The sequence below is a fragment of the Neoarius graeffei genome, chromosome 17 (assembly GCF_027579695.1).
Source record: "Neoarius graeffei isolate fNeoGra1 chromosome 17, fNeoGra1.pri, whole genome shotgun sequence".
Taxonomy (NCBI): domain Eukaryota; kingdom Metazoa; phylum Chordata; class Actinopteri; order Siluriformes; family Ariidae; genus Neoarius; species Neoarius graeffei.
Genome location: NC_083585.1, coordinates 37,892,102 through 37,917,911, shown reverse-complemented (window position 1 = coordinate 37,917,911; position 25,810 = coordinate 37,892,102). Strand labels below are relative to the sequence as shown.

General features: G+C 39.6%; 1 protein-coding gene across 7 annotated transcripts; it reads left to right on the top strand.

The window, feature by feature from the left end:
• The first annotated feature begins 8,055 nt into the window (after nt 1–8,055).
• On the top strand, nt 8,056–25,184 carry LOC132901630 (TPA-induced transmembrane protein). Of its 7 annotated transcripts, none has more exons than XR_009656877.1 (10): nt 8,056–8,358; nt 8,963–9,043; nt 10,935–10,988; nt 12,080–12,215; nt 14,521–14,651; nt 14,977–15,047; nt 15,435–15,610; nt 19,330–19,408; nt 19,757–19,794; nt 24,941–25,184. XR_009656877.1 is itself a non-coding variant. In XM_060944158.1 (9 exons), exons 2-9 carry the CDS (start codon nt 8,976–8,978, stop codon nt 19,338–19,340), a joined length of 729 nt encoding a protein of 242 aa, XP_060800141.1. In that variant the 5' UTR covers nt 8,271–8,358; nt 8,963–8,975; the 3' UTR covers nt 19,341–20,364. The 7 variants fall into 7 exon arrangements, 2 of the variants coding, with proteins under 2 accessions (XP_060800140.1, XP_060800141.1); XR_009656874.1 differs by adding an exon at nt 24,743–24,811 and having other exon boundaries at nt 19,330–19,794; XR_009656873.1 differs by adding an exon at nt 24,722–24,811 and having other exon boundaries at nt 19,330–19,794.
• Nucleotides 25,185–25,810: the final 626 nt, after the last annotated feature.

Sequence of the window (25,810 nt, the reverse complement as noted above, 5' to 3'; positions counted from 1 at the left end):
TGCAAAGTCTGGGCTAATTTCGTAGGCGCATGAGCAATTTGTATGACTACATGAAAATGACAATGCTTCGCAGTATTAGCTATTCAAACTGCATTCAAACACATATCATGCACGTGGCAAGTTGAACTATTTGACTGTCAAACATATGCATTGAATACTGGTCATAGAAGGTATTAAAAATACAAGAAACTAACCTTGTGTAATACAGTAGCAGAAAATTATGGCCCTGTGAATTCGCCGTTGTACGCATGCGCAGTTAACTCGGGTAGGACGTTTTCATGGGTAGGATGAAATTTCAGAACAGCGGCAACAGCGGGGCTTTTCATTCATGGGATAAAACAGGGGAAAACAGTCGCGCGTGTCTCTAAACGTTCGGAAAAGGCGTGAAATGTTGGTGGGGACTGTCCCCTGCCCTGTCAAAGTTGGTGGGGACATGTCCCCACCTGTCCTTATTAAAGTTACGCCTGTGGCTGGGCAACACAGACTTTCAACTCCCTCCAAAGATTTTCTATGGGGTTGAGATCTGGAGACTGGCTAGGCCACTCCAGGACCTTGAAATGCTTCTTACAAAGCCACTCCTTCGTTGCCCGGGCGGTGTGTTTGGGATCATTGTCATGCTGAAAGACCCAGCCACATTTCATCTTCAATGCCCTTGCTGATGGAAGGTTTTCACTCAAAATCTCACGATACATGGCCCCATTCATTCTTTCCTTTACACGGATTAGTCGTCCTGGTCCCTTTGCAGAAAAACAGCCCCAAAGCATGATGTTTCCACCCCCATGCTTCACAGTAGGTATGGTGTTCTTTGGATGAAACTCAGCATTCTTTCTCCTCCAAACACAAGTTGAGTTTTTACCAAAAAGTTCTATTTTGGTTTCATCTGACCGTATGACATTCTCCCAATCCTCTTCTGGATCATCCAAATGCTCTCTAGCAAACTTCAGACAGGCCTGGACATGTACTGGCTTAAGCAGGGGGACATGTCTGGCACTGCAGGATTTGAGTCCCTGGCGGCGTAGTGTGTTACTGATGGTAGCCTTTGTTACTTTGGTCCCAGCTCTCTGCAGGTCATTCACTAGGTCCCCCCGTGTGGTTCTGGGATTTTTGCTCACCGTTCTTGTGATCATTTTGACCCCACGGGGTGAGATCTTGCGTGGAGCCCCAGATCGAGGGAGATTATCAGTGGTCTTGTATGTCTTCCATTTTCTAATAATTGCTCCCACAGTTGATTTCTTCACACCAAGCTGCTTACCTATTGCAGATTCAGTTTTCCCAGCCTGGTGCAGGTCTACAATTTTGTTTCTGGTGTCCTTTGACAGCTCTTTGGTCTTGGCCATAGTGGAGTTTGGAGTGTGACTGTTTGAGGTTGTGGACAGGTGTCTTTTATACTGATAACGAGTTCAAACAGGTGCCATTAATACAGGTAACGAGTGGAGGACAGAGGAGCCTCTTAAAGAAGTTGTTACAGGTCTGTGAGAGCCAGAAATCTTGCTTGTTTGTAGGTGACCAAATACTTATTTTACTGAGGAATTTACCAATTAATTCATTAAAAATCCTACAATGTGATTTCCTGGATTCTTTCCCCCCATTCTGTCTCTCATAGTTGAAGTGTACCTATGATGAAAATTACAGGCCTCTCTCATCTTTTTAAGTGGGAGAACTTGCACAATTGATGGCTGACTAAATACTTTTTTGCCCCACTGTATGTGGTTATTGGTAGCACAACAACAACAACAACAAAAATAAGTAAGTAAATAAAATAAAATAAAACCAGAGGTCAGTCTGAATTAAAAGCAAGTGAGAAAACACCATTCACAATTACGGTCAATTTAGAGTCACCAATTAACCTTTGGACAGTGGGGGAAACCGGAGCACCTGGAGGAAACCCACGCAGGCACAGGGAGAACATGCAAACTCCACACAGAAAGGCCCTCGCCGGCTGCTGGGCTCAAACCCAGAACCTTCTTGCTGTGAGGCGACAGTGCTAACCACGACACCACCGTGCCGCCTCTTTGCTAACTTCTTCTGTCTTGACTAGGGTTGCCACCCGTCCCGTAAAATACGGAATCGTCCTTTATTTGGCAATTAAATCTTGTGTCCCGTATTGAACCGATACGGGAAGCGATTTGTTCCGTATTTTCATAAATGTCCAATACACATGTCTGTCTCACACACATCAACACTAAATCTGACAATAATGAACAAAATAAAACAGGAAATACTCCGTTGCGGGATCTACCCAGGACACAAACCCCTCCCCAGGACACAAACCCCTCCCCTCTGTGTCACGCTCTGTGCGTCTGTGCCTGGCTGCCTGCGTCACTGCATGTGGCGCTGTCACAGTTGCCTAGAGACAGACAACACACACCGTCGCTGCTCAAAAAACACAGGCCTTTTAAAAATGTCTGCTGCACCCGGGACTCCACCACGTCCTCAAAAGCATAAACGCTTACAAAAATACAGACGTGAGTGGGAAGAGACACATCCTTGGCTGGTCAGCGTGAGTGGAGACGACTACAGAGCAAACTGTAAAGTCTGTCGGTGAGTGTTTTCAGTGGCGTACGGTGGGCTGTCTGACGTTAGACAGCATTCGTCAGGAGAGCAACACTGCAGATATGTAAGAACACAGAAGACACAAGCGTCAGTGTCACAGTTCTTTATACCCCAATCATCTCCTGAGAGTGATACGGTATGGGGCATTATGTTATGATTGTCGTTTGTTTGATTGATTGTTTGTTTGAATCTCAGTAAATCTGAGCACCTCACTCACTCACACACAGGACCCCTGTCTTCCACACTCACCCCGCCCACTCGCTTTCTTATCCAACCACGTACTTGCCCGTACTATACACATTCACTGACAATCAGAAAACACACAACATTATTATTATTATTATTATTATTATCTCATTATCTGTAGCCGCTTTATCCTGTTCTACAGGGTCGCAGGCAAGCTGGAGCCTATCCCAGCTGACTACGGGTGAAAGGCGGGGTACACCCTGGACAAGTCGCCAGGTCATCACAGGGCTGACACATAGACACAGACAACCATTCACACTCACATTCACACCGACGCTCAATTTAGAGTCACCAGTTAACCTAACCTGCATGTCTTTGGACTGTGGGGGAAACCGGAGCACCTGGAGGAAACCCACGTGGACACGGGGAGAACATGCAAACTCCTCACAGAAAGGCCCTCGCCGGCCACGGGGCTCGAACCCGGACCTTCTTGCTGTGAGGCGACAGTGCGAACCACTACACCACCGTGCCACCCCATTATTATTATTATTATTATTATTATTATTATCACACAGCATTCACATTATAATAGTAACAAATACATACATACATACATCTCATCTCATTATCTCTAGCCGCTTTATCCTGTTCTACATACATACATTTCCTAGATTAAAAATTTTATTTTATTAGTGTGGTTTACTTTAACTGTTTGTTGTGTTTTTGTTCTCTTTTTTCCTCTCTAAGTAAAAATGTCCCCAAGGTTCACAAAGAGAGTCCCCACACCAAGAACAGTTATGCACTTACATTTACAGTGATATTAAGTTCTCAATATATTTAGATTATATTTTAAAAGTTCATTGTTGCCCACTTGTACATTATACATTTTTACAACATTGGCAATAAAGCATTTCAAGCTTTAAGTATGAGTAATTGCTTTCTTGACCACCCCTTTACAAAAACACCTACAAAATAAAACATACTACTGCTGCGGGCACCCCACCCCATGGGAATCGTGCCCGTGGTGGTCAAGGCCCCAAGGAGCCGTGGTGGGCATCCCTTATTTTCATTTCTGAATGGTGGCAACCCTAATCTTGACTGTTCAAGCACCAATCACCAAAGCAAATTCCTTGTATGTGAGAACGTACTTGGTAATAAACTTGATTCTTCTCTTCTGTGCTCACTGTTACTTACAGTGGTGCTTGAAAGTTTGTGAACCCTTTAGAATTTTCTATATTTCTGCATAAATATGATCAAAAACATCAGATTTTCACACAAGTCCTAAAAGTAGATAAAGAGAACCCAGTTAAACAAATGAGACAAAAATATTATACTTGGTCATTTATTTATTGAGAAAAATGATCCAATATTACATATCTGTGAGTGGCAAAAGTATGTGACCCTTTGCTTTCAGTATCTGGTGTGACCCCCTTGTGCAGCAATAACTGCAACTCAACGTTCCCGGTAACTGTCGATCAGTCCTGCACACCGGCTTGGAGGAATTTTAGCCCGTTCCTCCGTACAGAACAGCTTCAACTCTGGGATGTTGGTGGGTTTCCTCACATGAACTGCTCACTTCAGGTCCTTCCACAACATTTCGATTGGATTAGGGTCAGGACTTTGACTTGGCCATTCCAAAACATTACCTTTATTCTTCTTTAACCATTCTTTGGTAGAATGACTTGTGTGCTTAGGGTCATTGTCTTGCTGCATGACTCATCTTCTCTTGAGATTCAGTTCATGGACAGATGTCCTGACATTTTCCTTTAGAATTCGCTGGTATAATTCAGAATTTATTGTCCCATCAATGATGGCAAGCCGTCCTGGCCCAGATGGAGCAAAACAGGCCCAAACCATGATACTACCACCACCATGTTTCACAGATGGGATAAGGTTCTTATGCTGGAATGCAGTGTTTTCCTTTCTCCAAACATAACGCTTCTCATTTAAACCAAAAATTTCTATTTTGATCTCATCCATCCACAAAACATTTTTCTAATAGCCTTCTGGCTTGTCCACATGATCTTTAGCAAACTGCAGATGAGCAGCAATGTTCTTTTGGAGAGCAGTGGCTTTCTACTTGCAACCCTGCCATGCACACCATTGTTGTTCAGTGTTTTCCTGATGATGGACTCATGAACATTAACCTTAGCCAATGTGAGAGAGGCCTTCAGTTGCTTAGAAGTTACCCTGGGGTCCTTTGTGACCTCACCGACTATTACACACCTTGCTCTTGGAGTGATCTTTGTTGGTTGACCACTCCTGGGGAGGGTAACAGTGGTCTTTAATCTCCTCCATTTGTACACAATCTGTCTGACTGTGGATTGGTGGAGTCCAAACTCTTTAGAGATGGTTTTGTAACCTTTTCCAGCCTGATGAGCATCAACAACGCTTTTTCTGAGGTCCTCAGAAATCTCCTTTGCTCATGCCATGATACACTTCCACAAACATGTGTTGTGAAGATCAGACTTTGATAGATCCCTGTTCTTTAAATAAAACAGGGTGCCCACTCACACCTGATTGTCATCCCATTGATTGAAAACACTGGACTCTAATTTCACCTTCAAATTAACTGCTAATCCTAGAGGTTCACAAACTTTTGCCACTCACAGATATGTAATATTGGATCATTTTCCTCAATAAATAAATGACCAAGTATAATATTTTTGTCTCATTTGTTTAACTGGGTTCTCTTTATCTACTTTTAGGACTTGTATGAAAATCTGATGATGTTTTGGGTCATATTTATGCAGAAATATAGAAAATTCTAAAGGGTTCACAAACTTTCAAGCACCACTGTATATATTTTTTTACTTATTTAAATTTACTATTTCATCTTTGCACTATGCACCATATTGCACCAAAAGGGAAATCCTTTCTGTGATGAACAGCTAAAATCCAGATTCATATATCAGTAATCTCATCTCATTTCATTATCTCTAGCCGCTTTATCCTGTTCTACAGGGTCGCAGGCAAGCTGGAGTCTATCCCAGCTGACTACAGGCGAAAGGCGGGGTACACCCTGGACAAGTCGCCAGGTCATCACAGGGCTGACACATAGACACAGACAACCATTCACACTCGCAGTCAATTTAGAGTCACCAGTTAACCTAACCTGCATGTCTTTGGACTGTGGAGGAAACCGGAGCACCCGGAGGAAACCCACATGGACACGGGGAGAACATGCAAACTCCGCACAGAAAGGCCCTCGCCGGCCACGGGGCTCGAACCCGGACCTTCTTGCTGTGAGGCGACAGTGCTAACCACTACACCACCGTGCCGCCCTACAGTGGTGCTTGAAAGTTTGTGAACCCTTTAGAATTTTCTATATTTCTGCATAAATATGACCAAAAACAACAACAGATTTTCACACAAGTCCTAAAAGTAGATAAAGAGAACCCAGTTAAACAAATGAGACAAAAATATTATAATTGGTAATTTATTTATTGAGGAAAATGATCCAATATTACACATCTGTGAGTGGCAAAAGTATGTGAACCTTTGCTTTCAGTATCTGGTGTGACCCCCTTGTGCAGCAATAACTGCAACTAAACGTTTCCAGTAACTGTTGATCAGTCCTGCACACCGGCTTGGAGGAATTTTAGCCCATTCCTCCGTACAGAACAGCTTCAACTCTGGGATGTTGGTAGGTTTCCTCACATGAACTGCTCGCTTCACGTCCTTCCACAATATTTTGACTGAATTAAGGTCAGGACTTTGACTTGGTCATTCCAAAACATTAACTTTGTTCTTCTTTAACCATTCTTTGGTAGAACAACTTGTGTGCTTAGGGTTGTTGTCTTGCTGCATGACTCACCTTCTCTTGAGATTCAGTTCATGGACAGATGTCCTGACATTTTCCTTTAGAATTCGCTGGTATAATTCAGAATTCATTGTTCCATCAATGATGGCAAGCTATCCTGGCCCAGATGCAGCAAAACAGGCCCAAACCATGATACTACCACCACCATGTTTCACAGATAGGATAAGGTTCTTATGCTGGAATGCAGTGTTTTCCTTTCTCCAAACATAACGCTTCTCATTTAAACCAAAAAGTTCTATTTTGGTCTCATCCGTCCACAAAACATTTTTCCAATAGCCTTCTGGCTTGTCCACATGACCTTTAGCAAACTGCAGACGAGCAGCAATGTTCTTTTTGGAGAGCAGTGGCTTTCTCCTTGCAACCCTGCCATGCACACCATTGTTGTTCAGTGTTGTCCTGATGGTGGACTCATGAACATTAACATTAGCCAATGTGAGAGAGGCCTTCAGTTGCTTAGAAGTTACCCTGAGGTCCTTTGTGACCTCGCCGACTATTACACGCCTTGCTCTTGGAGTGATCTTTGTTGGTTGGCCACTTGTGGGAGGGTAACAATGGTCTTGAATTTCCTCCATTTGTACACAATCCGTCTGACTGTGGACTGGTGGAGTCCCAACTCTTTAGAGATGGTTTTGTCACCTTTTCCAGCCTGATGAGCGTCAACAACGCTTTTTCTGAGGTCCTCAGAAATCTCCTTTGTTCGTGCCATGATACACTTCCACAAACATGTGTTGTGAAGATCAGACTTTGATAGATCCCTGTTCTTTAACTAAAACGGTGCCCACTCACACCTGATTGTCATCCCATTGATTGAAAACTCCTGACTCTAATTTCACCTTCAAATTAACTGCTGATCCCAGAGGTTCACATACTTTTGCCACTCACAGATATGTAATACTGGATCATTTTCCTCAATAAATAAATGACCAAGTATAATATTTTTGTCTCGTTTGTTTAACTGGGTTCTCTTTATCCACTTTTAGGACTTGTGTGAAAATCTGATGATGTTTTAGGTCCTATTTATGCAGAAATATAGAAAATTCTAAAGGGTTCACAAACTTTCAAGCACCATATCAGTAATATCACTTGTAAAATATCTGAACACTTATACTGTCATTCTGTGCACACGGTATACTTTATATTTATTTAACTATTCCATACTTGACTTACCTGGATTACTTTGCACTATGCACCTATTTTTGTTGTTTGTTTGTTTGTTTTGTGTATACGCTTTTTTATCTGTTTTGTACCATGAGAGCTAAGTGAACCGCAGTCAAATTCCTCGTGTGTGTCCACACACCTGGCAATAAAAGTGTTTCTGATCCTTATTTGTAGTAGTAGTAGTAATAGTAGTAGTACTCCTACTCTCATGAAATTCTCAGTTGAATTCTCCAAAGAGCTGGCAGCTGTTCTGTCATGGGAAGTGAGTCAGATTTTTTTTTTTTTTTTTTTAATCTGTCTGCACATTAAAGCCACACCACACCATCCAAACTCACTTTCATTCTTCACTGTAGTCCTGATACTTACAGGCGCTCTTTCAGAAGTGGGCGAGACACATTTACCGGTACTACAGCTTCCTAACCTGGGAAAGAATAAGGCTGAACTTTAGTGTCAACCTGTCATACCGGAACGAGTGATTGGGCAAAACACTCGCGTTCCCTTACAGCGATACTGGGATCACTGATTTCCGGGTCAGGACTGGGCTGAGGTATGATCATACTAGAACCATGGCCATGGAATTACAGGATTTAACACCAACACCCGACACAAACAACCAAGAGGACGAAGCGAGGGTTGAAGTGAGTTTTAAAAGGCTTCTGTTCCTATTCGTGTGCTTTTCTTCAAGAGCTGTAAAGATTAAACTTTACTAAGATCTTCTGAGACGCGAGTCTGGGGGTCACGTGACACATGGGTTTGAAGAGTGAAACATTGTGTGTGTGTGTGTGTGTGTGTGTGTTGTGGGCAAGTGTAAACGAGTCTGTTATGGAACTGAAATGAACTTCAAATGACTTTTTGTGGTATGAGAAGTTTGAAGGTTTTTTTTTTCTTCTAAACCTTTCTAAAATGTATTAAAAGCTTGTTTTTAAACACACATTCATACTATTTCACATGCCATTATTACACAAGTAATAATGGCGCACAGGTAGATGTGGGCTCACTGCCACTCCCCACTGTTTGCAGAAACATGTAGCTACAATGTCCCTGCACATATGTCCTTATCTGCCATCTACACTTTAATTCTTATTAATTTTCTTCCCCATTTATTTTATGTAATTTTATTTTCTATTGTTTACTGTTTTGCTTTTACTTCTGTAAAGCACATTGAACTGCCACTGTGTATGAAATGTGCTATATAAATAAACTTGCCTTGCCTTTCATGGTTTTTTTTTTAAATAATTACAGGTGTGCCCGGGCAATGGAACTTGTTCAAACCACAGCTCTCCAAATTCCACTGAAGACAGCCATCTGCTGCCAGGTACACGGGTAGGTCTATAGCTCCCAGTCTCCATGCATAGACGGTGGAAATCAGGACACCGCCAGACCAACAGCTTCTCTTTACTGCACCAAGCTTTTAATAAGGACTGTGGAGACAAATGCATGGTCATGGTGGAACAGGTTTGGGCCGGATAGTTCCAGTGAATGGAAAGCTTAATGCGCCTGAATACAAAGACATTCTAAGCAGTTGTGTGTTTTGAACTTTCTGGTAACCATATACGAGTGTGACGCTCAGGTGATCACATACTTTTGTCCATAATGTACTGTTTGGCTTGTGGTATGTGTGTGTAATGTTGACAATCTTGCATCATTGTGCATAGGAACAAGGCTACATTTAACAATCATTCCATCAAATCAAGTCCTACATGAGCTGATAGCGCCGAGTCGGCTATAAGCCATGTACGATGAGACTGAGTGGAATAACTGTTTTATTCTATCTGCATTCGCTGGATTTTGACAAACAGCATTTTTTATTTTATTATCTCTAGCTGCTTATCCTGTTCTACAGGGTCGCAGGCAAGCTGGAGCCTATCCCAGCTGACTACGGGCGAAAGGCAGGGTACACCCTGGACAAGTTGCCAGGTCATCACAGGGCTGACACAGAGACAAACAACCATTCACACTCACATTCACACCTACGGTCAATTTAGAGTCACCAGTTAACCTAACCTGCATGTCTTTGGACTGTGGGGGGAAACTGGAGCACCCGGAGGAAACCCATGCAGACACGGGGAGAACATACAAACTCCACACAGATAGGGCTCCGTTGGCCACTGGGCGCAAACCCAGAACCTTCTTGCTGTGAGGCGCCATTACTAACCACTACACCACCGTGCCGCTCATTTTTATTTTTAGCAAATTTAATAAATAAAAACTTTATACAAACCATCCGACAAAATCATTTCCGCTTAAGTGGACTTCTTAAAAACCTATCGATGGGGAGTGTCGTGGCTCAGGTGGATATGGCGCCATACCATAAATCCGGGTTCGATTCCGGCCCGAGGTCATTTCCTGATCCCTCCCCGTCTCTCTCTCCCACTCATTTCCTGTCTCTACACTATCCTATCCAATAAAGGTGAAACCCCCCCCCAAAAAATCTTAAAAAAAAAAAAACTATCGATGGCTGCATGAATTGACTTTAGTGTTGTTTTTGTGTAGAAAGTGCCGTCTTGCTGTCATGCCAAGGCATAGAATAGCTTCACACATTTATTTAATTCTTCCTCGGACATTTCAGTTATGTAATTTTCAAACTTCTTTGAGCTTTTGAACCAGTCTAAAAAAAACAACAAATTTTAATGCTTAAAGATGAAGAATGTAAACAAACTGGCGAAATGACAGTAGCAATTTGTGAAAAAAATGCTATAATAATAATTCTTGAAAAATAAAAAAGATACGTTCTTACCATCAAATACTTTCATTCCATATTATGTTGCTTTTTTTTTGTATTTTTGGGTGTTTTGTTTTCGAGTAGAGTTTTTATTTCATCCTCAGTTGGTTCAGCAACACGCTTCGCCATTTTGTTTCTCTCTACCCACAGTATATGAGCTGATAGCCTAGTAGTAGAGTAGCCAATCAGAGCATGCGATTGCTCATATCCAGTGAATGTGGATAGAATAATCAGTACTATGTACCCACAAAATTACCTTTGTATTACAGTTACCAAATAAATTTCCATGCACTGAATGATGCTATCTGCCTTATACCATATGCATCTGCCAGAAAACGTTTACACAAAGAGGTATCTTCTCAGTTTTACACCATTTAAATATTTTTCACGTAATTGCAACATATTTTCCATGGGTTGGCATTCAGCATGTAATTAGATTCATCATACTGCATGTGTGTAATACAGTGTTATGCATGTTTGTTATGTACTCAGGCTGAGAGCAATGGAGCACACAGTACTGTGAGAATCCCAGATGACCCTGATGAGGTATAGAAAAGTATTTACAAATGCACTTTTTTATTGCAGTTCTTTCTGTACTTGTTTACAACCAAGGGCTTTAGGACACCTTCAGTCCACATTTCTGGTCTATTCCAGCTTAATATACACATGAACCCTGGTAATTATGGGCTGTAGAGCATTTATCACTTAGTTTGGGTATTTAAAAAAATCCCGTGGAACTGCGAGGTGAATCCTGATCTGTAATGCATTAATGTATTATAAGTGTGTTAAATACAATTAGTTTATGTATTTATTTTTTAAATAAAATGTGAGGATAGTGTTATTCACCTCTCTCTCTATTTGACATATCACTACAGTGACTGTCACCTCACAGCAAGAAGGTTCTGGGTTTAAGCCCAATGGCCGACTGGGGCTTTTATGTGCGGAGTTTGCATGTTCTCCCCGTGTCCGTGTGGGTTTCCTCCGGGTGCTCCGGTTTCCCCCACAGTCCAAAGACCTGCAGGTTAGGCTAACTGGTGACTCTAAATTGACCGTAGGTGTGAATGGTTGTCTGTGTCTATGTGCCAGCCCTGTGATGACCTGTAAAAAAATGCTGTTTGTCAAAATCCAGTGAATGCGGATAGAATAAAACAGTTAACCTAACTGCATGTCTTTGGACTGTGGAGGAGACCGGAGCACCTGGAGGAAACCCACGCAGACAACATGCAAACTCCACACAGAAAAGCCCCCGTCAGCCATGAGGTTCGAGCCCAGAACCTTCTTGCTGTGAGGTAACAGTGCTAACTACTGTGCCACCATTAACCACCTTTGTGTTTTAATAAACAATGTTTTTTAAGATGGGTACATGGCGGATCATTTCCTTTGGGACATGCATTATTTACTGTGGCTGCAGTAGACCTGGAGGCAAATTTGTTTTGAGCTCAGAGATTTGCAACATCTGTTCATAAACTTGACCAGAGGTTTTTATTTCTCAGATTTCTGCATCAATACAATCTATGAAACGACATCATGAACATAATGGAGATTACCAGTATTATCTGTTCTTCCATTTTCTGAAGTATTTAGTCTTGTCTGAGCATGTAATATGTTGAGATATCCTTCCTTTCATTTATTTGCAGCCTGAAGGAACACTCGGCAGATTGAAAAGGGAGCTGAATGAACCAGCTTGTTGGAAGCTCAAAGTGTGGATGCTCATTCTTATCGTCTTCATTGTCCTTGTTCTTGTCATCTTTCTCTCTCTTTATTTATGCTCAGGTACACCACTACACAATGCATAGAGTTTCTATCATTAATTCTGTTACTTAACAATTATTTGCTGAAGGTGAAGTGAATATCGGTGAATAATCACCAAAATGAAGTTGAGGTTATTTTTCACCGATATTCACTGAGCCTGAGGCAGATAATTGTTTTCATATAAATACACAGGTGATTATTTTTAACAAATCATATTTAAAAATAATTTATTTCAAACTTCAAAAGCAGCATGCAATCTCATTGTACATGGGTATAGTGACAATAAAGGCATTCTATTCTATTCAAATGTAATAATGGTGCAGCACAGACTTGTCACTTATCTATGCCGACTCGCATAAAATACTTTGTTTTGAAATAAAATAAATCAGTATTCCACCTTACCTTTGAATAGTTTTAGATCAAAATTTGTAGCGCCTTTAGTGCTTTTAGGAACAGTGGTTTCTTTCAAAATTTGTCATTCTTCCCCACTTATGGTGACGAAGCGCTTGGCTGCCATTTTGCCGAGTCACTTGAAGTGATTGGTCAAGAAATTCAGATTATTTTCCAATAATCAGTGCATCTGATTTCCTTTAATCACCTCTGTATTTATACTGAAGTCAGTTAAATGTCTTGTTATGCATTTTATATATACAGGGTTAGTCAAAATTATGTTAACACTTAAATGGTAGAAACCATTTATTCACAAAACATACATCATATGTGCAAGATGATTTGGTCTGAACCTGTTCACCATCGTGTTCAACACAAAAAACAACAACAACGAGCAACAGTACCATTTAAAGCCCGGACACACATTTCGTGGGGAATAGATGATACCACAGTCTTTATTCTGTCCTTGAGGTAATTGATATCACAAACTTTCCTGCTATACACGCGCTCCTTCACCATACCCCATAACCAGAAATCACAGGGCGTCAAATCAGGGGAGCGTGGAGGCCATGGCAATGGTCCACCGTGACCTATGTGGAAATGTGTGGTTGAGATAAGCACAAACAGTACAGCCAAAATGCGGTGGTACACCATCCTGTTGGAAATACCCTGCCAATCGGATCTGTAGTGGAAGTTCATTAATGGTGTACTGCTGCACCATCTGTAATGTCTGATGTCACTGTTGGGGTTTCAAAAAGTAGGGCCCAATTACACCAGCAGCGGTCACGGCGCACCACACATTTAGGAGAAAAATAATCCATTAGTGTTAACATAATTTTGACTAACCCTGTGTGTGTGTGTGTGTGTGTGTGTGTGTGTGTGTGTGTGTAATATATATGTACTCATGCACAGAATAATGGAAATGCCAGTTTAAGGTAACTACTCAGTAAATAAGCAGTACAAACAACCATTTCTAGTCTAGTTTAATAGCAATAGATTCATAACTCATAATAACTCATAATAACTCATATCGGAACAAATGTGTTAAGAGGCACAGTGTTGTATTATGGCTGCTTATTTCAGACAAAGGAAATTTTCTAATGTCAGGTTTACATGGACCTAATATTGTTGCTGTAGAATTAAATGTTTTTTTTTTGTTGACAAAATCTAAACCAAAGTGTATCACTGACTTCCAAAATATAGTATTTATGACAGGGGTTTGAAAACCACTACATAAAGAAATTTAAATGTGGTGTTGTACGAGTGCAGCATTGAGACTTCGCAGCAAAATTAGTTCCTTTTTTTTGTGGTAGGCAGAGTACATGTACAGTATAAACCTTAATGCATGTATCCACTTGTTATATGTCACCAAGTCTGCTCATTTCAGGCTGGTCGAGTCTGTCTCGAGTTTATTCAAAGCATTTTTAACACACTTTCTTTAGGCGGCCTAAAAAAAAAAAGGAGATTTTTAACACAAAAGCAGGCCTGGTTCCTTATTATTATTGATGGTGGTTCCATGTTTGTGGGTCTTAATTTGTCTAATTCATAGTATGTTTCTGGATCTTGTGTAGTCTAAGCAATCATACTGTGTATGTGTGAATATTTTTTGAAACGAAACAGGATTTCCTGAAATGTGTTTCTCTTTTGTTTGGATCTCAACCACACGTAAAGAGCTTTCATTTTAAAGTCTGGTTACAGTCAAATAGCTCCGTATGCAACATGATCTTTGTAACCTTAAAAATGAAAAGCAATCCCTTAAAAGCATATGCTATAGGGAGGGAAAAAAAACCTTTTCCTTCTTTTCCTGCGAAAATCCAGCCACAGTGACATTTAGAATTTTCCCAGAACTCCATTTGTATAGTACATCATAAATTATTTTATAAGCACAGACAGTTTTTTCTCTTATGACATCTGACTATACTGCAATGTTTCACAGTTTATAAAGAAGACGTGGATGACAAGTACAATGTTGCAGAATTTGTGGTGCCACGCTACTTTCGTGGGAATTTAACACTTCTCAAAAACGTAACGCTAGACGCACAATCACAATCCAGTCTTCAGCAAAAAGTAAGTTAACTGTAATGTGTTGCCCAACTTAACATTTGCTTTGCTGACTACATTGTGTTGCATCATTTCCACTTGCTTTATACGCATCTTATTTAACAATACTGAAAATGCAACCACACAGTCTCCTAAGTTAAATAAATAAATAAACTCTTCTCAGCATGCCATAGAGATTTGTTAAGCTGGATTTGCTAAAGAATGTTTTTGAGAATTACTATCAAAGCTAAACTTTAAGAAATATGGGATATTTCCATTTCAGGTCTGGTCTAGTCTTCATTTAATTTGCTTATCTCAGCGTTATTTACTTTTTCTTTCTGTTCCTCTAAAGCTGACTCACATCTACACATCCTCATTTGCCCTGGGCCGATACTTCTCCCTTGCTAGAGTAAAACCAAAGAGGTAAACCATTGCCTTTTTGTAACCTTCCAGTTGACAGCCATGTAGTTTTGTCTGGATTAAAATAGTAGGTCAATTGATGGGTTCGAATGCAGCACTTCACAGCAAAGGTGTGATACAATCAGCTGTTATTTCGAGCATTGGGTGTTTTGTGTAAAATTCTATATAAAAGCATTTTAGTTCTGAAGTGCTGTCTTCTAGCATGAGAATATCTTCATCTACAAGAAGGAATTTGCGGAATGCAGACTGAGGAATTAGCTCAGTGTTTATATATAGTGGTTCATTTCCTTGACAAATACTACTGAAAGGTTATTTCTATGCTTTCGTACAAACCTTAAACTGGCTTTGTGAAAATGCTATATAAATCTTTGTCTCTTCACTCCATTTCAGAAACAGCAATTCTAGTGCTGAATATGAGCTGGAATTTAAGATTCCTAAAGAGCATGAGCAGTTAATACGATACACTTTGAGCAAAGAGCTGGTGTACAGTGTGCTTCTGCAACAGCTATTTGACCAGGACACCGGGGACCCACTTTACATCGAGCCATCTTCACTCACCATGGAAGGTAATCAGAGATGCGCGGATATGTCCTTAACACTTTGGATAGGCCCAGTTTTGTTTCCACAGCTTTTGGAAAGTGTAGTATGTTTATTATATTTTACATACTTTTTTTTCTTATATTCAACATAATACTCCGCAGCAGAAACTGACAGAAGATATTTTTCCTTAAAAATACCAGTTCATCCCTATTAACAGTGACAGAAGTGTCTCAAGTAAAATGTCTCCTCTGCAATAAAACTCACATTTCATGTTATACAGTAGATATAAAAAGTCTACACAGCGCTGTTAAAATGGCAGGTGTTTGTGATATAAAAAAGGAAACCAAAATAAATCATGTCAGATGTTTTTCTACCTTTAATGTGATATAGCAAACAGTGAAATTCAAATGGAAAAATGAATAGAAATGTTTTTGAGATAAGAAAAAAAAAAACCCTGACATTAACCTGGTTGCAAGAGTCTGCAGACCCCTTCACTAAAAATCATTAGTTATTTATTATTTATAAAAGCACTAATAAATAATACATTTCACTTGTAATATTGCAGTCAGTCTTTTTGGGTAAGAGTCTACAAACTTAATACATCTTGTTTTAGCAAATTTATTCCACTCTTTGCTCCAGATCAGATTGTGAGGGATCTCGTATGCACAGCCCTCAAGTCATTCCACAGGTTTTTGATAGGATTTCTATCTGGATTCCAAAACTTTGATCTTCTTCTGAAGCCATTCCTTTGTTGACTTGGATTTGTGCTTTGGATCGTTATCATGCTCGAAGGTGAAATTTCTTCAGCTGTGTAACAGAGGCTTGTAGGTTTTGTGCCTACAAAACCTACAAGCAAAAGGATTGGTATTTGGAGCCATCCAAGAGTCTGTCTATATTGGCTCGAGCCCTAATCCCAGTGGAAAAGAAGCAGCCCCATAGTTTCATGCTACTACCACCATCATGCTTCACCGTGGGTATGGTGTTTTCTGGGTGATAAGCTGTCTTGTTTTTGCACTGAATATATCTTTTAGAATTATACCCAACAAGTTCTACCTTGGTCTTATCAGACCATAACACATTGTTCCACACAATTTGGGGGTGATGTAGGCACGCTAAAGGTGGTGGTGGTGTTGGTGTTTTTTTTTTTTAAATGTGAGCCCTTCCATGAAGAATACAAGTGAGTGTTGTCACATGCAGGGAGTGATCGGTTCGGTTATTCCTACAGCTTTGTTAATATTGCCGTAGGTTTCTTGCCAGCCTCCCTGATGCGTTTTCTTCTCATCCTTTTATCAATTTTGGATGGAAGTCCTGTTCATGGCAAAGTCACTGGTGCCTCTTTTTCTCCACTTGTTGATGATGGCCTACAGGGCGTTCCCTAAAACATTTGTTTATTTATCTACTTTGATTTTGTTGGTTGATGTATCAAATTATAGGTGGAAAAAAGCTCAGACATGATTTATCTTGTTATTTTTATCAGAAAAATGTGCAATTTTAACAGAGTTGTATAAACTTTTTATATCCCCCTTACAAACAAACAAAAACCCCTTCCAGTACAATACAATGTAGGTGTTTTAGAAAACTGCTGGTTAAAACTGAAGTGGTCCCATTTGCTTGGGATGGAGAGAAAAGGCTTTTGGTCACATTGCACCCAGTGTTTGTTTGTTTGTTTAGACCTGTTATCCTATAATTTAGCAATTTTCAAAACAAAGTAATGCCCATGAAGTTCTCATCTCATCTCATTATCTCTAGCCGCTTTATCCTTCTACAGGGTCGCAGGCAAGCTGGAGCCTATCCCAGCTGACTACGGGCAAAAGGCGGGGTACACCCTGGACAAGTCGCCAGGTCATCACAGGGCTGACACATAGACACAGACAACCATTCACACTCACATTCACACCTACGGTCAATTTAGAGCCACCAGTTAACCTAACCTGCATGTCTTTGGACTGTGGGGGAAACCGGAGCACCCGGAGGAAACCCACGCGGACACGGGGAGAACATGCAAACTCCACACAGAAAGGCCCTCGCCGGCCCCAGGGCTCGAACCCAGGACCTTCTTGCTGTGAGGCGACAGCGCTAACCACTACACCACCGTGCCGCCCGCCCATGAAGTTAATTTTCATAATTGAAAGTAAGACCTCATAAAGACTAAGCATAGTGTCCAATAAACTATAAATACGTAGAAGATGAAGTTTGTATTAGGTCTGTCACAATTATTACATTATCAGCTAATCAGATTTATTTGACCTGATCATGATTAATGAATTATGTCCTCACACATACATTTCCATCAGTAGATGTATTCTCTCACACAGTATGTGTTTTTGTCAACGCTCCCTCTCAATGAATTAACAAATATAATAATAATAATAGGCGGCACGGTGGTGTAGTGGTTAGCACTGTCGCCTCACAGCAAGAAGGTTCTGAGTTCGAGCCCAGCAGCTGGCGAGGGTCTTTCTGTACGGAGTTTGCATGTTCTCCCCGTGTCCGCGTGGGTTTCCTCCGGGTGCTCTGGTTTCCCCCACAGTCCAAAGGCATGCAGGTTAGGCTAATTGGTGGCTCTAAATTGACTGTAGGTGTGAATGTGAATGGTTGTTTGTCTATGTGTCAGCCCTGTGATGACCTGGCGACTTGTCCAGGGTGTACCCCGCCTCTCGCCCATAGTCAGCTGGGATAGGCTCCAGCTTGCCTGCAACCCTGTAGAACAGGATAAGCGGCTACAGATAATGGATGGATGGACAGATGGATGGATGATAATAATAATAATAATAATAATAATAATGGGTTTTGTTGGATCAATTGTTTAATCATTAATTCTTGGTCTTCATTATCATTAGGCTTTGATCTATGAACTATTTTTGCAACATGGTTTTGCAACATAACACAGTGGTATTTAGTGGAGCTGTAACGTAGCTACTCTGGTTAGATTTAATACATTAATACAGAATAGGAAATTGTTACTTGAGAAAGTACATTATTGTTCACTCGCACACTCCACCAAACATATTAGCTTAACATTGCATTGCAATTACAATGATTTGAAAATTTTCATTATAAAACCAATATTTGACTTTGCTTCATGATTTCTTTCTCAAGGGTAGAGCATAATGGTCTGTACACCAACATTGTGCACTACATGTAATTGTTGCCACTTGATATTCAGCAACAGAAAATAACAGAGCTGAATGTAAATGTTGTTTTTGAAAGAAAGGCCACCTCTGCTCTACACATTTAACACAAACCTTTGGAGTGAGATCCGTCATCTGGTTTAAAATCAACATTCTGAGATGTGCGTCGACATTTCTGTCCCATTATCTCTTTTCATTTTTGCTTTACATTGGCAATTTGTTTGAAGTCACGTGTGTGTTTTTACTGTGTGGACTACTCTAATGAGAAATACAGAGTAACAGGTTTATTGTGTATGTATCGCTGTATATTTCAGCAGGCCTTGATGGCACTATAACTTTTTTATTTTAATTTAATTTTATTTTATTTATTTATTTATTTTTAACTGATTTTACATAGTCACTCATGGCCTGGCTTTACAGTCTAAAGGCAGACAGCTTTTATTTAATGTTGATAGCTGTGTGTGCATAATTACACTTACAGTGCTTATTTGTAAAGGCAGTTAGATTAAACACAATTGTTTGCAGTTTAATGCAATCCAAAATTTCATAACTGTGAACATGCCCAGTTTGTATAACCTTGGGAGTTTGGCCAATTTTTTTTTTCTTTCTCTTTACAGTTGGGAGTTAAATGAGCATTACAGCTACAGTCATGATGTGCAATTTTCTACACACTCCTGTATATGATGACACCCTCCGGTATGGTCATGAAATTCTGCATGTGCCTGTACTTATGCTGGATCTACTGTTTTTAAAGATATTTTATTACGTTAATGATTACAACATGTAATTGTAAATGGGAACATTTCCTCAAACTGGTTTAGGGATTCTAAGAATTGTTTCTTGTCAGGTTTTTCAATAGGAAGCCTATTCCAAGTTTATATCAAACTATTAGTCATTTTCCTGCTCCTGGTCTTAACATACTTCAGGCCTCTTGACGCCCATGATAAGGACAGGAGCTTTTATCAGACACACATTGTGTTTATCTATTGGGAGTGGAACTCCAGATCTAAAGTCAACTAATATTTCCCTCCTGCTCTGTTCCAGGAGAATGTTTTGACGAGACCTTATTGAGACACTCTGAGGTGTGTATGTGTGCAAAAAAATAAAAAATAAATATATATATATATATATATATATATATATATATATATATATATAAAATATAAAGTTATCCCATGAAATAGGGTTGTACATGAGCTGATAGCCGACAAGGCATGTAGCACTGACTTGGCTATAAGCCATGTACAATGAGATTGAGTGGAATAACTGTTTTATTCTATCCACATTCACTGGATTTTGAGAAACAGAGCATTTTGATTTTTTGCAATTTCGATAAATAAAAACTTTATACAAAACGTCTGACAAAATAATTTCCACTTACAACCCCGATTCCAAAAAAGTTGGGACAAAGTACAAATTGTAAATAAAAACAGAATGCAATAATTTACAAATCTCAAAAACTGATATTGTATTCACAATAGAACATAGACAACATATCAAATGTCAAAAGTGAGACATTTTGAAATGTCATGCCAAATATTGGCTCATTTGAAATTTAATGACAGCAACACATCTCAAAAAAGTTGGGACAGGGGCAATAAGAGGCTGGAAAAGTTAAAGGTACAAAAAAGGAACAGCTGGAGGACCAAATTGCAACTCATTAGGTCAATTGGCAATAGGTCATTAACATGACTGGGTATAAAAAGAGCATCTTGGAGTGGCAGCGGCTCTCAGAAGTAAAGATGGGAAGAGGATCACCAATCCCCCTAATTCTGCGCCGACAAATAGTGGAGCAATATCAGAAAGGAGTTCGACAGTGTAAAATTGCAAAGAGTTTGAACATATCATCATCTACAGTGCATAATATCATCAAAAGATTCAGAGAATCTGGAAGAATCTCTGTGCGTAAGGGTCAAGGCCGGAAAACCATACTGGGTGCCCGTGATCTTCGGGCCCTTAGACGGCACTGCATCACATACAGGCATGCTTCTGTATTGGAAATCACAAAATGGGCTCAGGAATATTTCCAGAGAACATTATCTGTGAACACAATTCACCGTGCCCTCCGCTGTCGCCAGCTAACACTCTATAGTTCAAAGAAGAAGCCGTATCTAAACATGATCCAGAAGCGCAGACGTCTTCTCTGGGCCAAGGCTCATTTAAAATGGACTGTGGCAAAGTGGAAAACTGTTCTGTGGTCAGATGAATCAAAATTTGAAGTTCTTTATGGAAATCAGGGACGCCGTGTCATTCGGACTAAAGAGGAGAAGGACGACCCAAGTTGTTATCAGCGCTCAGTTCAGAAGCCTGCATCTCTGATGGTATGGGGTTGCATTAGTGCGTGTGGCCTGGGCAGCTTACACATCTGGAAAGACACCATCAATGCTGAAAGGTATATCCAGGTTCTAGAGCAACATATGCTCCCATCCAGATGACGTCTCTTTCAGGGAAGACCTTACATTTTCCAACATGACAATGCCAAACCACATACTGCATCAATTACAGCATCATGGCTGCGTAGAAGAAGGGTCCGGGTACTGAACAGGCCAGCCTGCAGTCCAGATCTTTCACCCATAGAAAACATTTGGCGCATCATAAAACGGAAGATACGACAAAAAAGACCTAAGACAGTTGAGCAACTAGAATCCTACATTAGACAAGAATGGGTTAACATTCCTATCCCTAAACTTGAGCAACTTGTCTCCTCAGTCCCCAGACGTTTACAGACTGTTGTAAAGAGAAAAGGGGCTGTCTCACAGTGGGAAACATGGCCTTGTCCCAACTTTTTTGAGATGTGTTGTTGTCATGAAATTTAAAATCATTTAATTTTTCTCTTTAAATGATACATTTTCTCAGTTTAAACATTTGATATGTCATCTATGTTCTATTCTGAATAAAATATGGAATTTTGAAACTTCCACATCATTGCTTTCTATTTTTATTTACAATTTGCACTTTCTCCCAACTTTTTTGGAATCGGGGTTGTAGAATGTAAACAAACTGGCAAAATGACAGTAGCAATTTGTGAAAAATGCTATAATGATAATTCTTGAAAAATAAAAAAAGATACGCTCTTACCATCAAATACTTTCATTCCATATTTTGTTGTGTGGTTTTTTTTTTTGTATTTTTTGGGGTTTTGTTTTCGAGTAGAGTTTTTATTTCAACCTCGATTGGTTCAGGAACATGCGCTGCCATTTTCTTCTTCTTTAGGGTTTTTGGTGGTTGGCAAACCAACTTAAAGGTGCATCACCACCACCGACTGGGCTGGAGTGTGGAACAGGAGATAATGGGGGGGGGGTCGGACAACATACTGTATATTTTTTTGCTATTTCTGTTTCTTTTAAATACTTCATAACAAAGCCATCATTTTGCATTTTGTTTTTCTCTACTCATGGTATATGAGCTGATATCCTAGTAGTAGAGTAGCCAATCAGAGCGCATTTGCTCATATACAGTGAATGTGGATAGAAAATTTTATATATATATGAAATTGTTATATCCTGTATTTTTACCAAGTGTTTTTAAGAGTCAGAAGGTGGTGCTGTTGTTTCGAGTGACACTGTTTCAATTTCAACACTTCTACCATTTCTAGCTTTCCCTGTGAATGTTTTGATTATTTATTATTTGTTATAATCATTTGGTTAATGTGTTTGGACACTGATATATTTTAATTCATGATTTTGTTTTTCTTCTGCAATACTGTGAGCAAATGCCAATTATTCATTTTTTATGAATTTGTATATTTGAACAAATGTACTAAATATAAATCGATGTTTTACAAGCATATAGTTTATGGCTTTTTAATTTCCCCCAGTGATGATAGCTTCTGTTAATCCAAGTGAGCTGTGAAATTTCAGATGCAACTTGGGTCAACAAAAGTATCACCGTGAATTTTCGTCCCCTCAAAAATGATATAGCTCGCACTGCTGAGATCATTTTCATTGGATAGTCGGGGATCTGATGCATAAAACTAAGCAGAAATCCTAAATTAGTAATTGCTTTTGAATTACCAATGAAAATCTCATAATGCCATGTGTCTCATACACCGCGAATAAAATCAGACTCTGTCTGCTTTGTAGCATTCATTATCCAGAGATGCAGTATCATGTTTGTTTTATTTTTCTAAAATCTCAAGGTGTAAAGAGAGTCAGAAGTCTTTTGGCAATGTGTCGATAAAATGTCATCCTGTGATCATTAAAGCAGAAATACTAATTACATTCGATACAGTCAATCAGCCAAAACATGTTGGTGTGTGAAGTTTGCTTAGTTTTTGCCCTGGAGCTATAAATGGCGTATTACTGTAATGGTAGTAGTGTAGTCTTCTTCGCATAGTTGGGCACAAGCATCAGATTCACAGTATTTAAAGTCTGAATATATTAGAAGAGAGCATGTCAGAAGAGCTTGAGACAGTAATTCCAGTTTTACACATATTGTTTCATTATGCACAAATGATATTACTTAGCAAAGCATGTCTTTTGATGATTTGGCCATGAGGGTATATGCTTTTTTTATGAGCAGTTATGGTATTTATAGACCACAAGCTGGCCTAGTGGTTAGCGTGTCTGCGTCTTGACCAGGAAATTGTGAGTTCTACTCACGATCGAGAAGACCATTATCAAAATGGGACCTACCACCATCTGGCGAGGCAAACGGGAGTCAAACTCTCGTGGTTACCAGAGGACTGGCCCCCCACTGTAACCCTAGCTACGTAATAGGTGAGAGACTGAGGGCTATAGAAATGGAGATCAGTGCTGCCCGATGCACAAAGGGCCTGGTTAGTACTGGGACAGGAGACTGGCTGGGAAGATCAGGTCCTGGCATGGGAGGAACTTTGACTTTCATGGTATTTATAACTTCAGTGCAGCTCTAAAGAAGCAGACCTCTGATGTGTACAGTTCATTTTTGGCTGACCTGCCGAATCTTCATGACCCTGGTGCAGCATATCCTAACCCTGCTCCTGCAAAGGGAATATTTATACCCTGCACTGAATATTTTAGCATTTTCTCTGTCTGTGCTAGTAAAGTGTTTCATCCTGAACAAGGCAGAGTAAATCTAGTTCTCATAAAGCTCTTAACAAGATCACCACTGAACTCAAGCTGTTACCTTCATCAAACAGCGGTGACTATAGTTGGAGCATATGAACAAGGACATCAGATGCGTTCATTATATTTTGAGTTTAATTTTTATTATTTTTCATACTTGGTGTCAATTTGTTTATTGGTTGTTATTTGTAATAAAACAATGAGCTAAATATTAAATACTGTTTTGCACAAAGGGGGTAATTAATGCTGTACCGAAATCTAACCCCAACTTTAACTACAGTGACCAAAAGGATACCTTTTAATAAATCCTGCAATTTTTGACAAGCTCAAACTTGGACCTTTATAATATAAAAAACATATCCTTATTCTGGAAAAAACATCAATGCATTAATAGTATTTAGCAAACTAATTGTGAATTTACTTCACATGCTGTATCAACATGATTAAATCCATCTGAGAATGTTTCTGTTCAGAATCGGGGTCAGTCGTTAATCATTTTCCTCTGTTAGTGAACTTTAATGCCTCACCAGTGACTCATATTGTAAGTAGCAGAATTTCCACTGGTGAGTTAATGAATAAATAAATGGGTGTGGTCTCTATTCTTATACATCTAGGCCTGGTAAACTCTAGAGGCTGTCTCTACTGTCTCTGCTTTTGACCTGGTTGGAGTAAAATGTGAAATACCCACTCATTAGTAAACTTTCTTTCTATTATGATGTCATTCCAAAGAAATAAGCAAATTCCAGGCAGCTTTATGGTTCACTTGCAATTTCAAAATAAATATCACTTTATGATTTTTTTAAAGTTAGGTATATTAAAAAAAAATACAACTTCCAAAGTGTGTGGAAATACACTCATTAGCTGTACTGATGAAAACCTATTATCATTCAAACAGTTCATTCAACAGTTCAAAATTGAAAAAATGTTTGGTGGCCTTTCTGTAATCTCCACCTGTCTGGTTTAGATGAACCTGTTCCCATTGTAGCTTCAGATTTCGGTTTCTGGCTGACAGACCTGATGTGGCTTTCCAATGTTGTAGCCCGTTTGCCTGAAGGTATGCCATGTTGTGAGATGCTTTTCTGAGTTGTAAAGAGGTTTATTTGTTACCGTAGCCCTCCTATCAGCTTGAAATCCTGTGGCCATTCTCCTCTGATGCCTCTCAACAAGGTATTTCTCCCCACAGAACTGCCACACCCTGGATTTTTTTCCACCATTCTGTGTAAACTCTACAGACTGCTGAGTAAGAAGATCCCAGGAGATCCGCAGTTTCTGAGACACACTGAGATCAGATTTTTCCCCATTCTGATATTTAATGTGTACGTTAACTGAAGCTATTGATCTGAATCTTCATAATTATATGTATTGTGCTGCTGCCACATGACTGATTCAATAATTACATGAATGGACCGGTGTTCCTATCAAAGTGACTGATGAGTGTGTTTATATCTAGAAAGTATATAAATAAATAAACAGATTGTTTAACCCAAAGTATACAATAGCATCGAAAAGTTTGCACACCCCTATTCATTCATAGGTTTTTCTGTATTTTTATTTTCTATATTTTCTACATTGTAGAGCACTACTGAAGACATCAAAACTCTGAAATAACATATGGAACATATGTGGAATTATGAGGTAAACAAAAAAGTATTTAAAAAAAAAAAAAGCAAAATATGTTTCATATTTTAGATTCTTCAGAGTATCCACTGTTTACCTTGATGACGCTTTGCACACTACTGGCATTATCTGAACCATAATCACCTGGAATGCCGTTCAATTAACAAGTGCCTCGTCAAAAGTTAATTAGTGCAATTTCTTGCCTTCTTAATGCATTTGAGATCAAACAGTAAATAGTAAATAATAAAAATACAGTAAATAGCCCTATTCCACAACTGTATTAATTCATATCAAGAACCAATCAACTAAGTCAAGTCAAGTTTATTTGTATAGTGCTTTTAACAATAAACATTGTCGCAAAGCAGCTTTACAGAATTTGAATGACTTAAAGCATGAGCTAATTTTATCCCTAAGCTATCCCCAATGAGCGAGCCTG

Coding starts and splice junctions, on each gene's coding strand:
- LOC132901630 (XM_060944157.1), top strand. CDS start 8,287: ATGGCCATGGAATTACAGGATTTAACACCAACACCCGACACAAACAAC. Junction 14,652..14,976: donor AATCCAGTCTTCAGCAAAAA/GTAAGTTAACTG, acceptor GTTCCTCTAAAG/CTGACTCACATCTACACATC. Junction 15,048..15,434: donor GCTAGAGTAAAACCAAAGAG/GTAAACCATTGC, acceptor ACTCCATTTCAG/AAACAGCAATTCTAGTGCTG.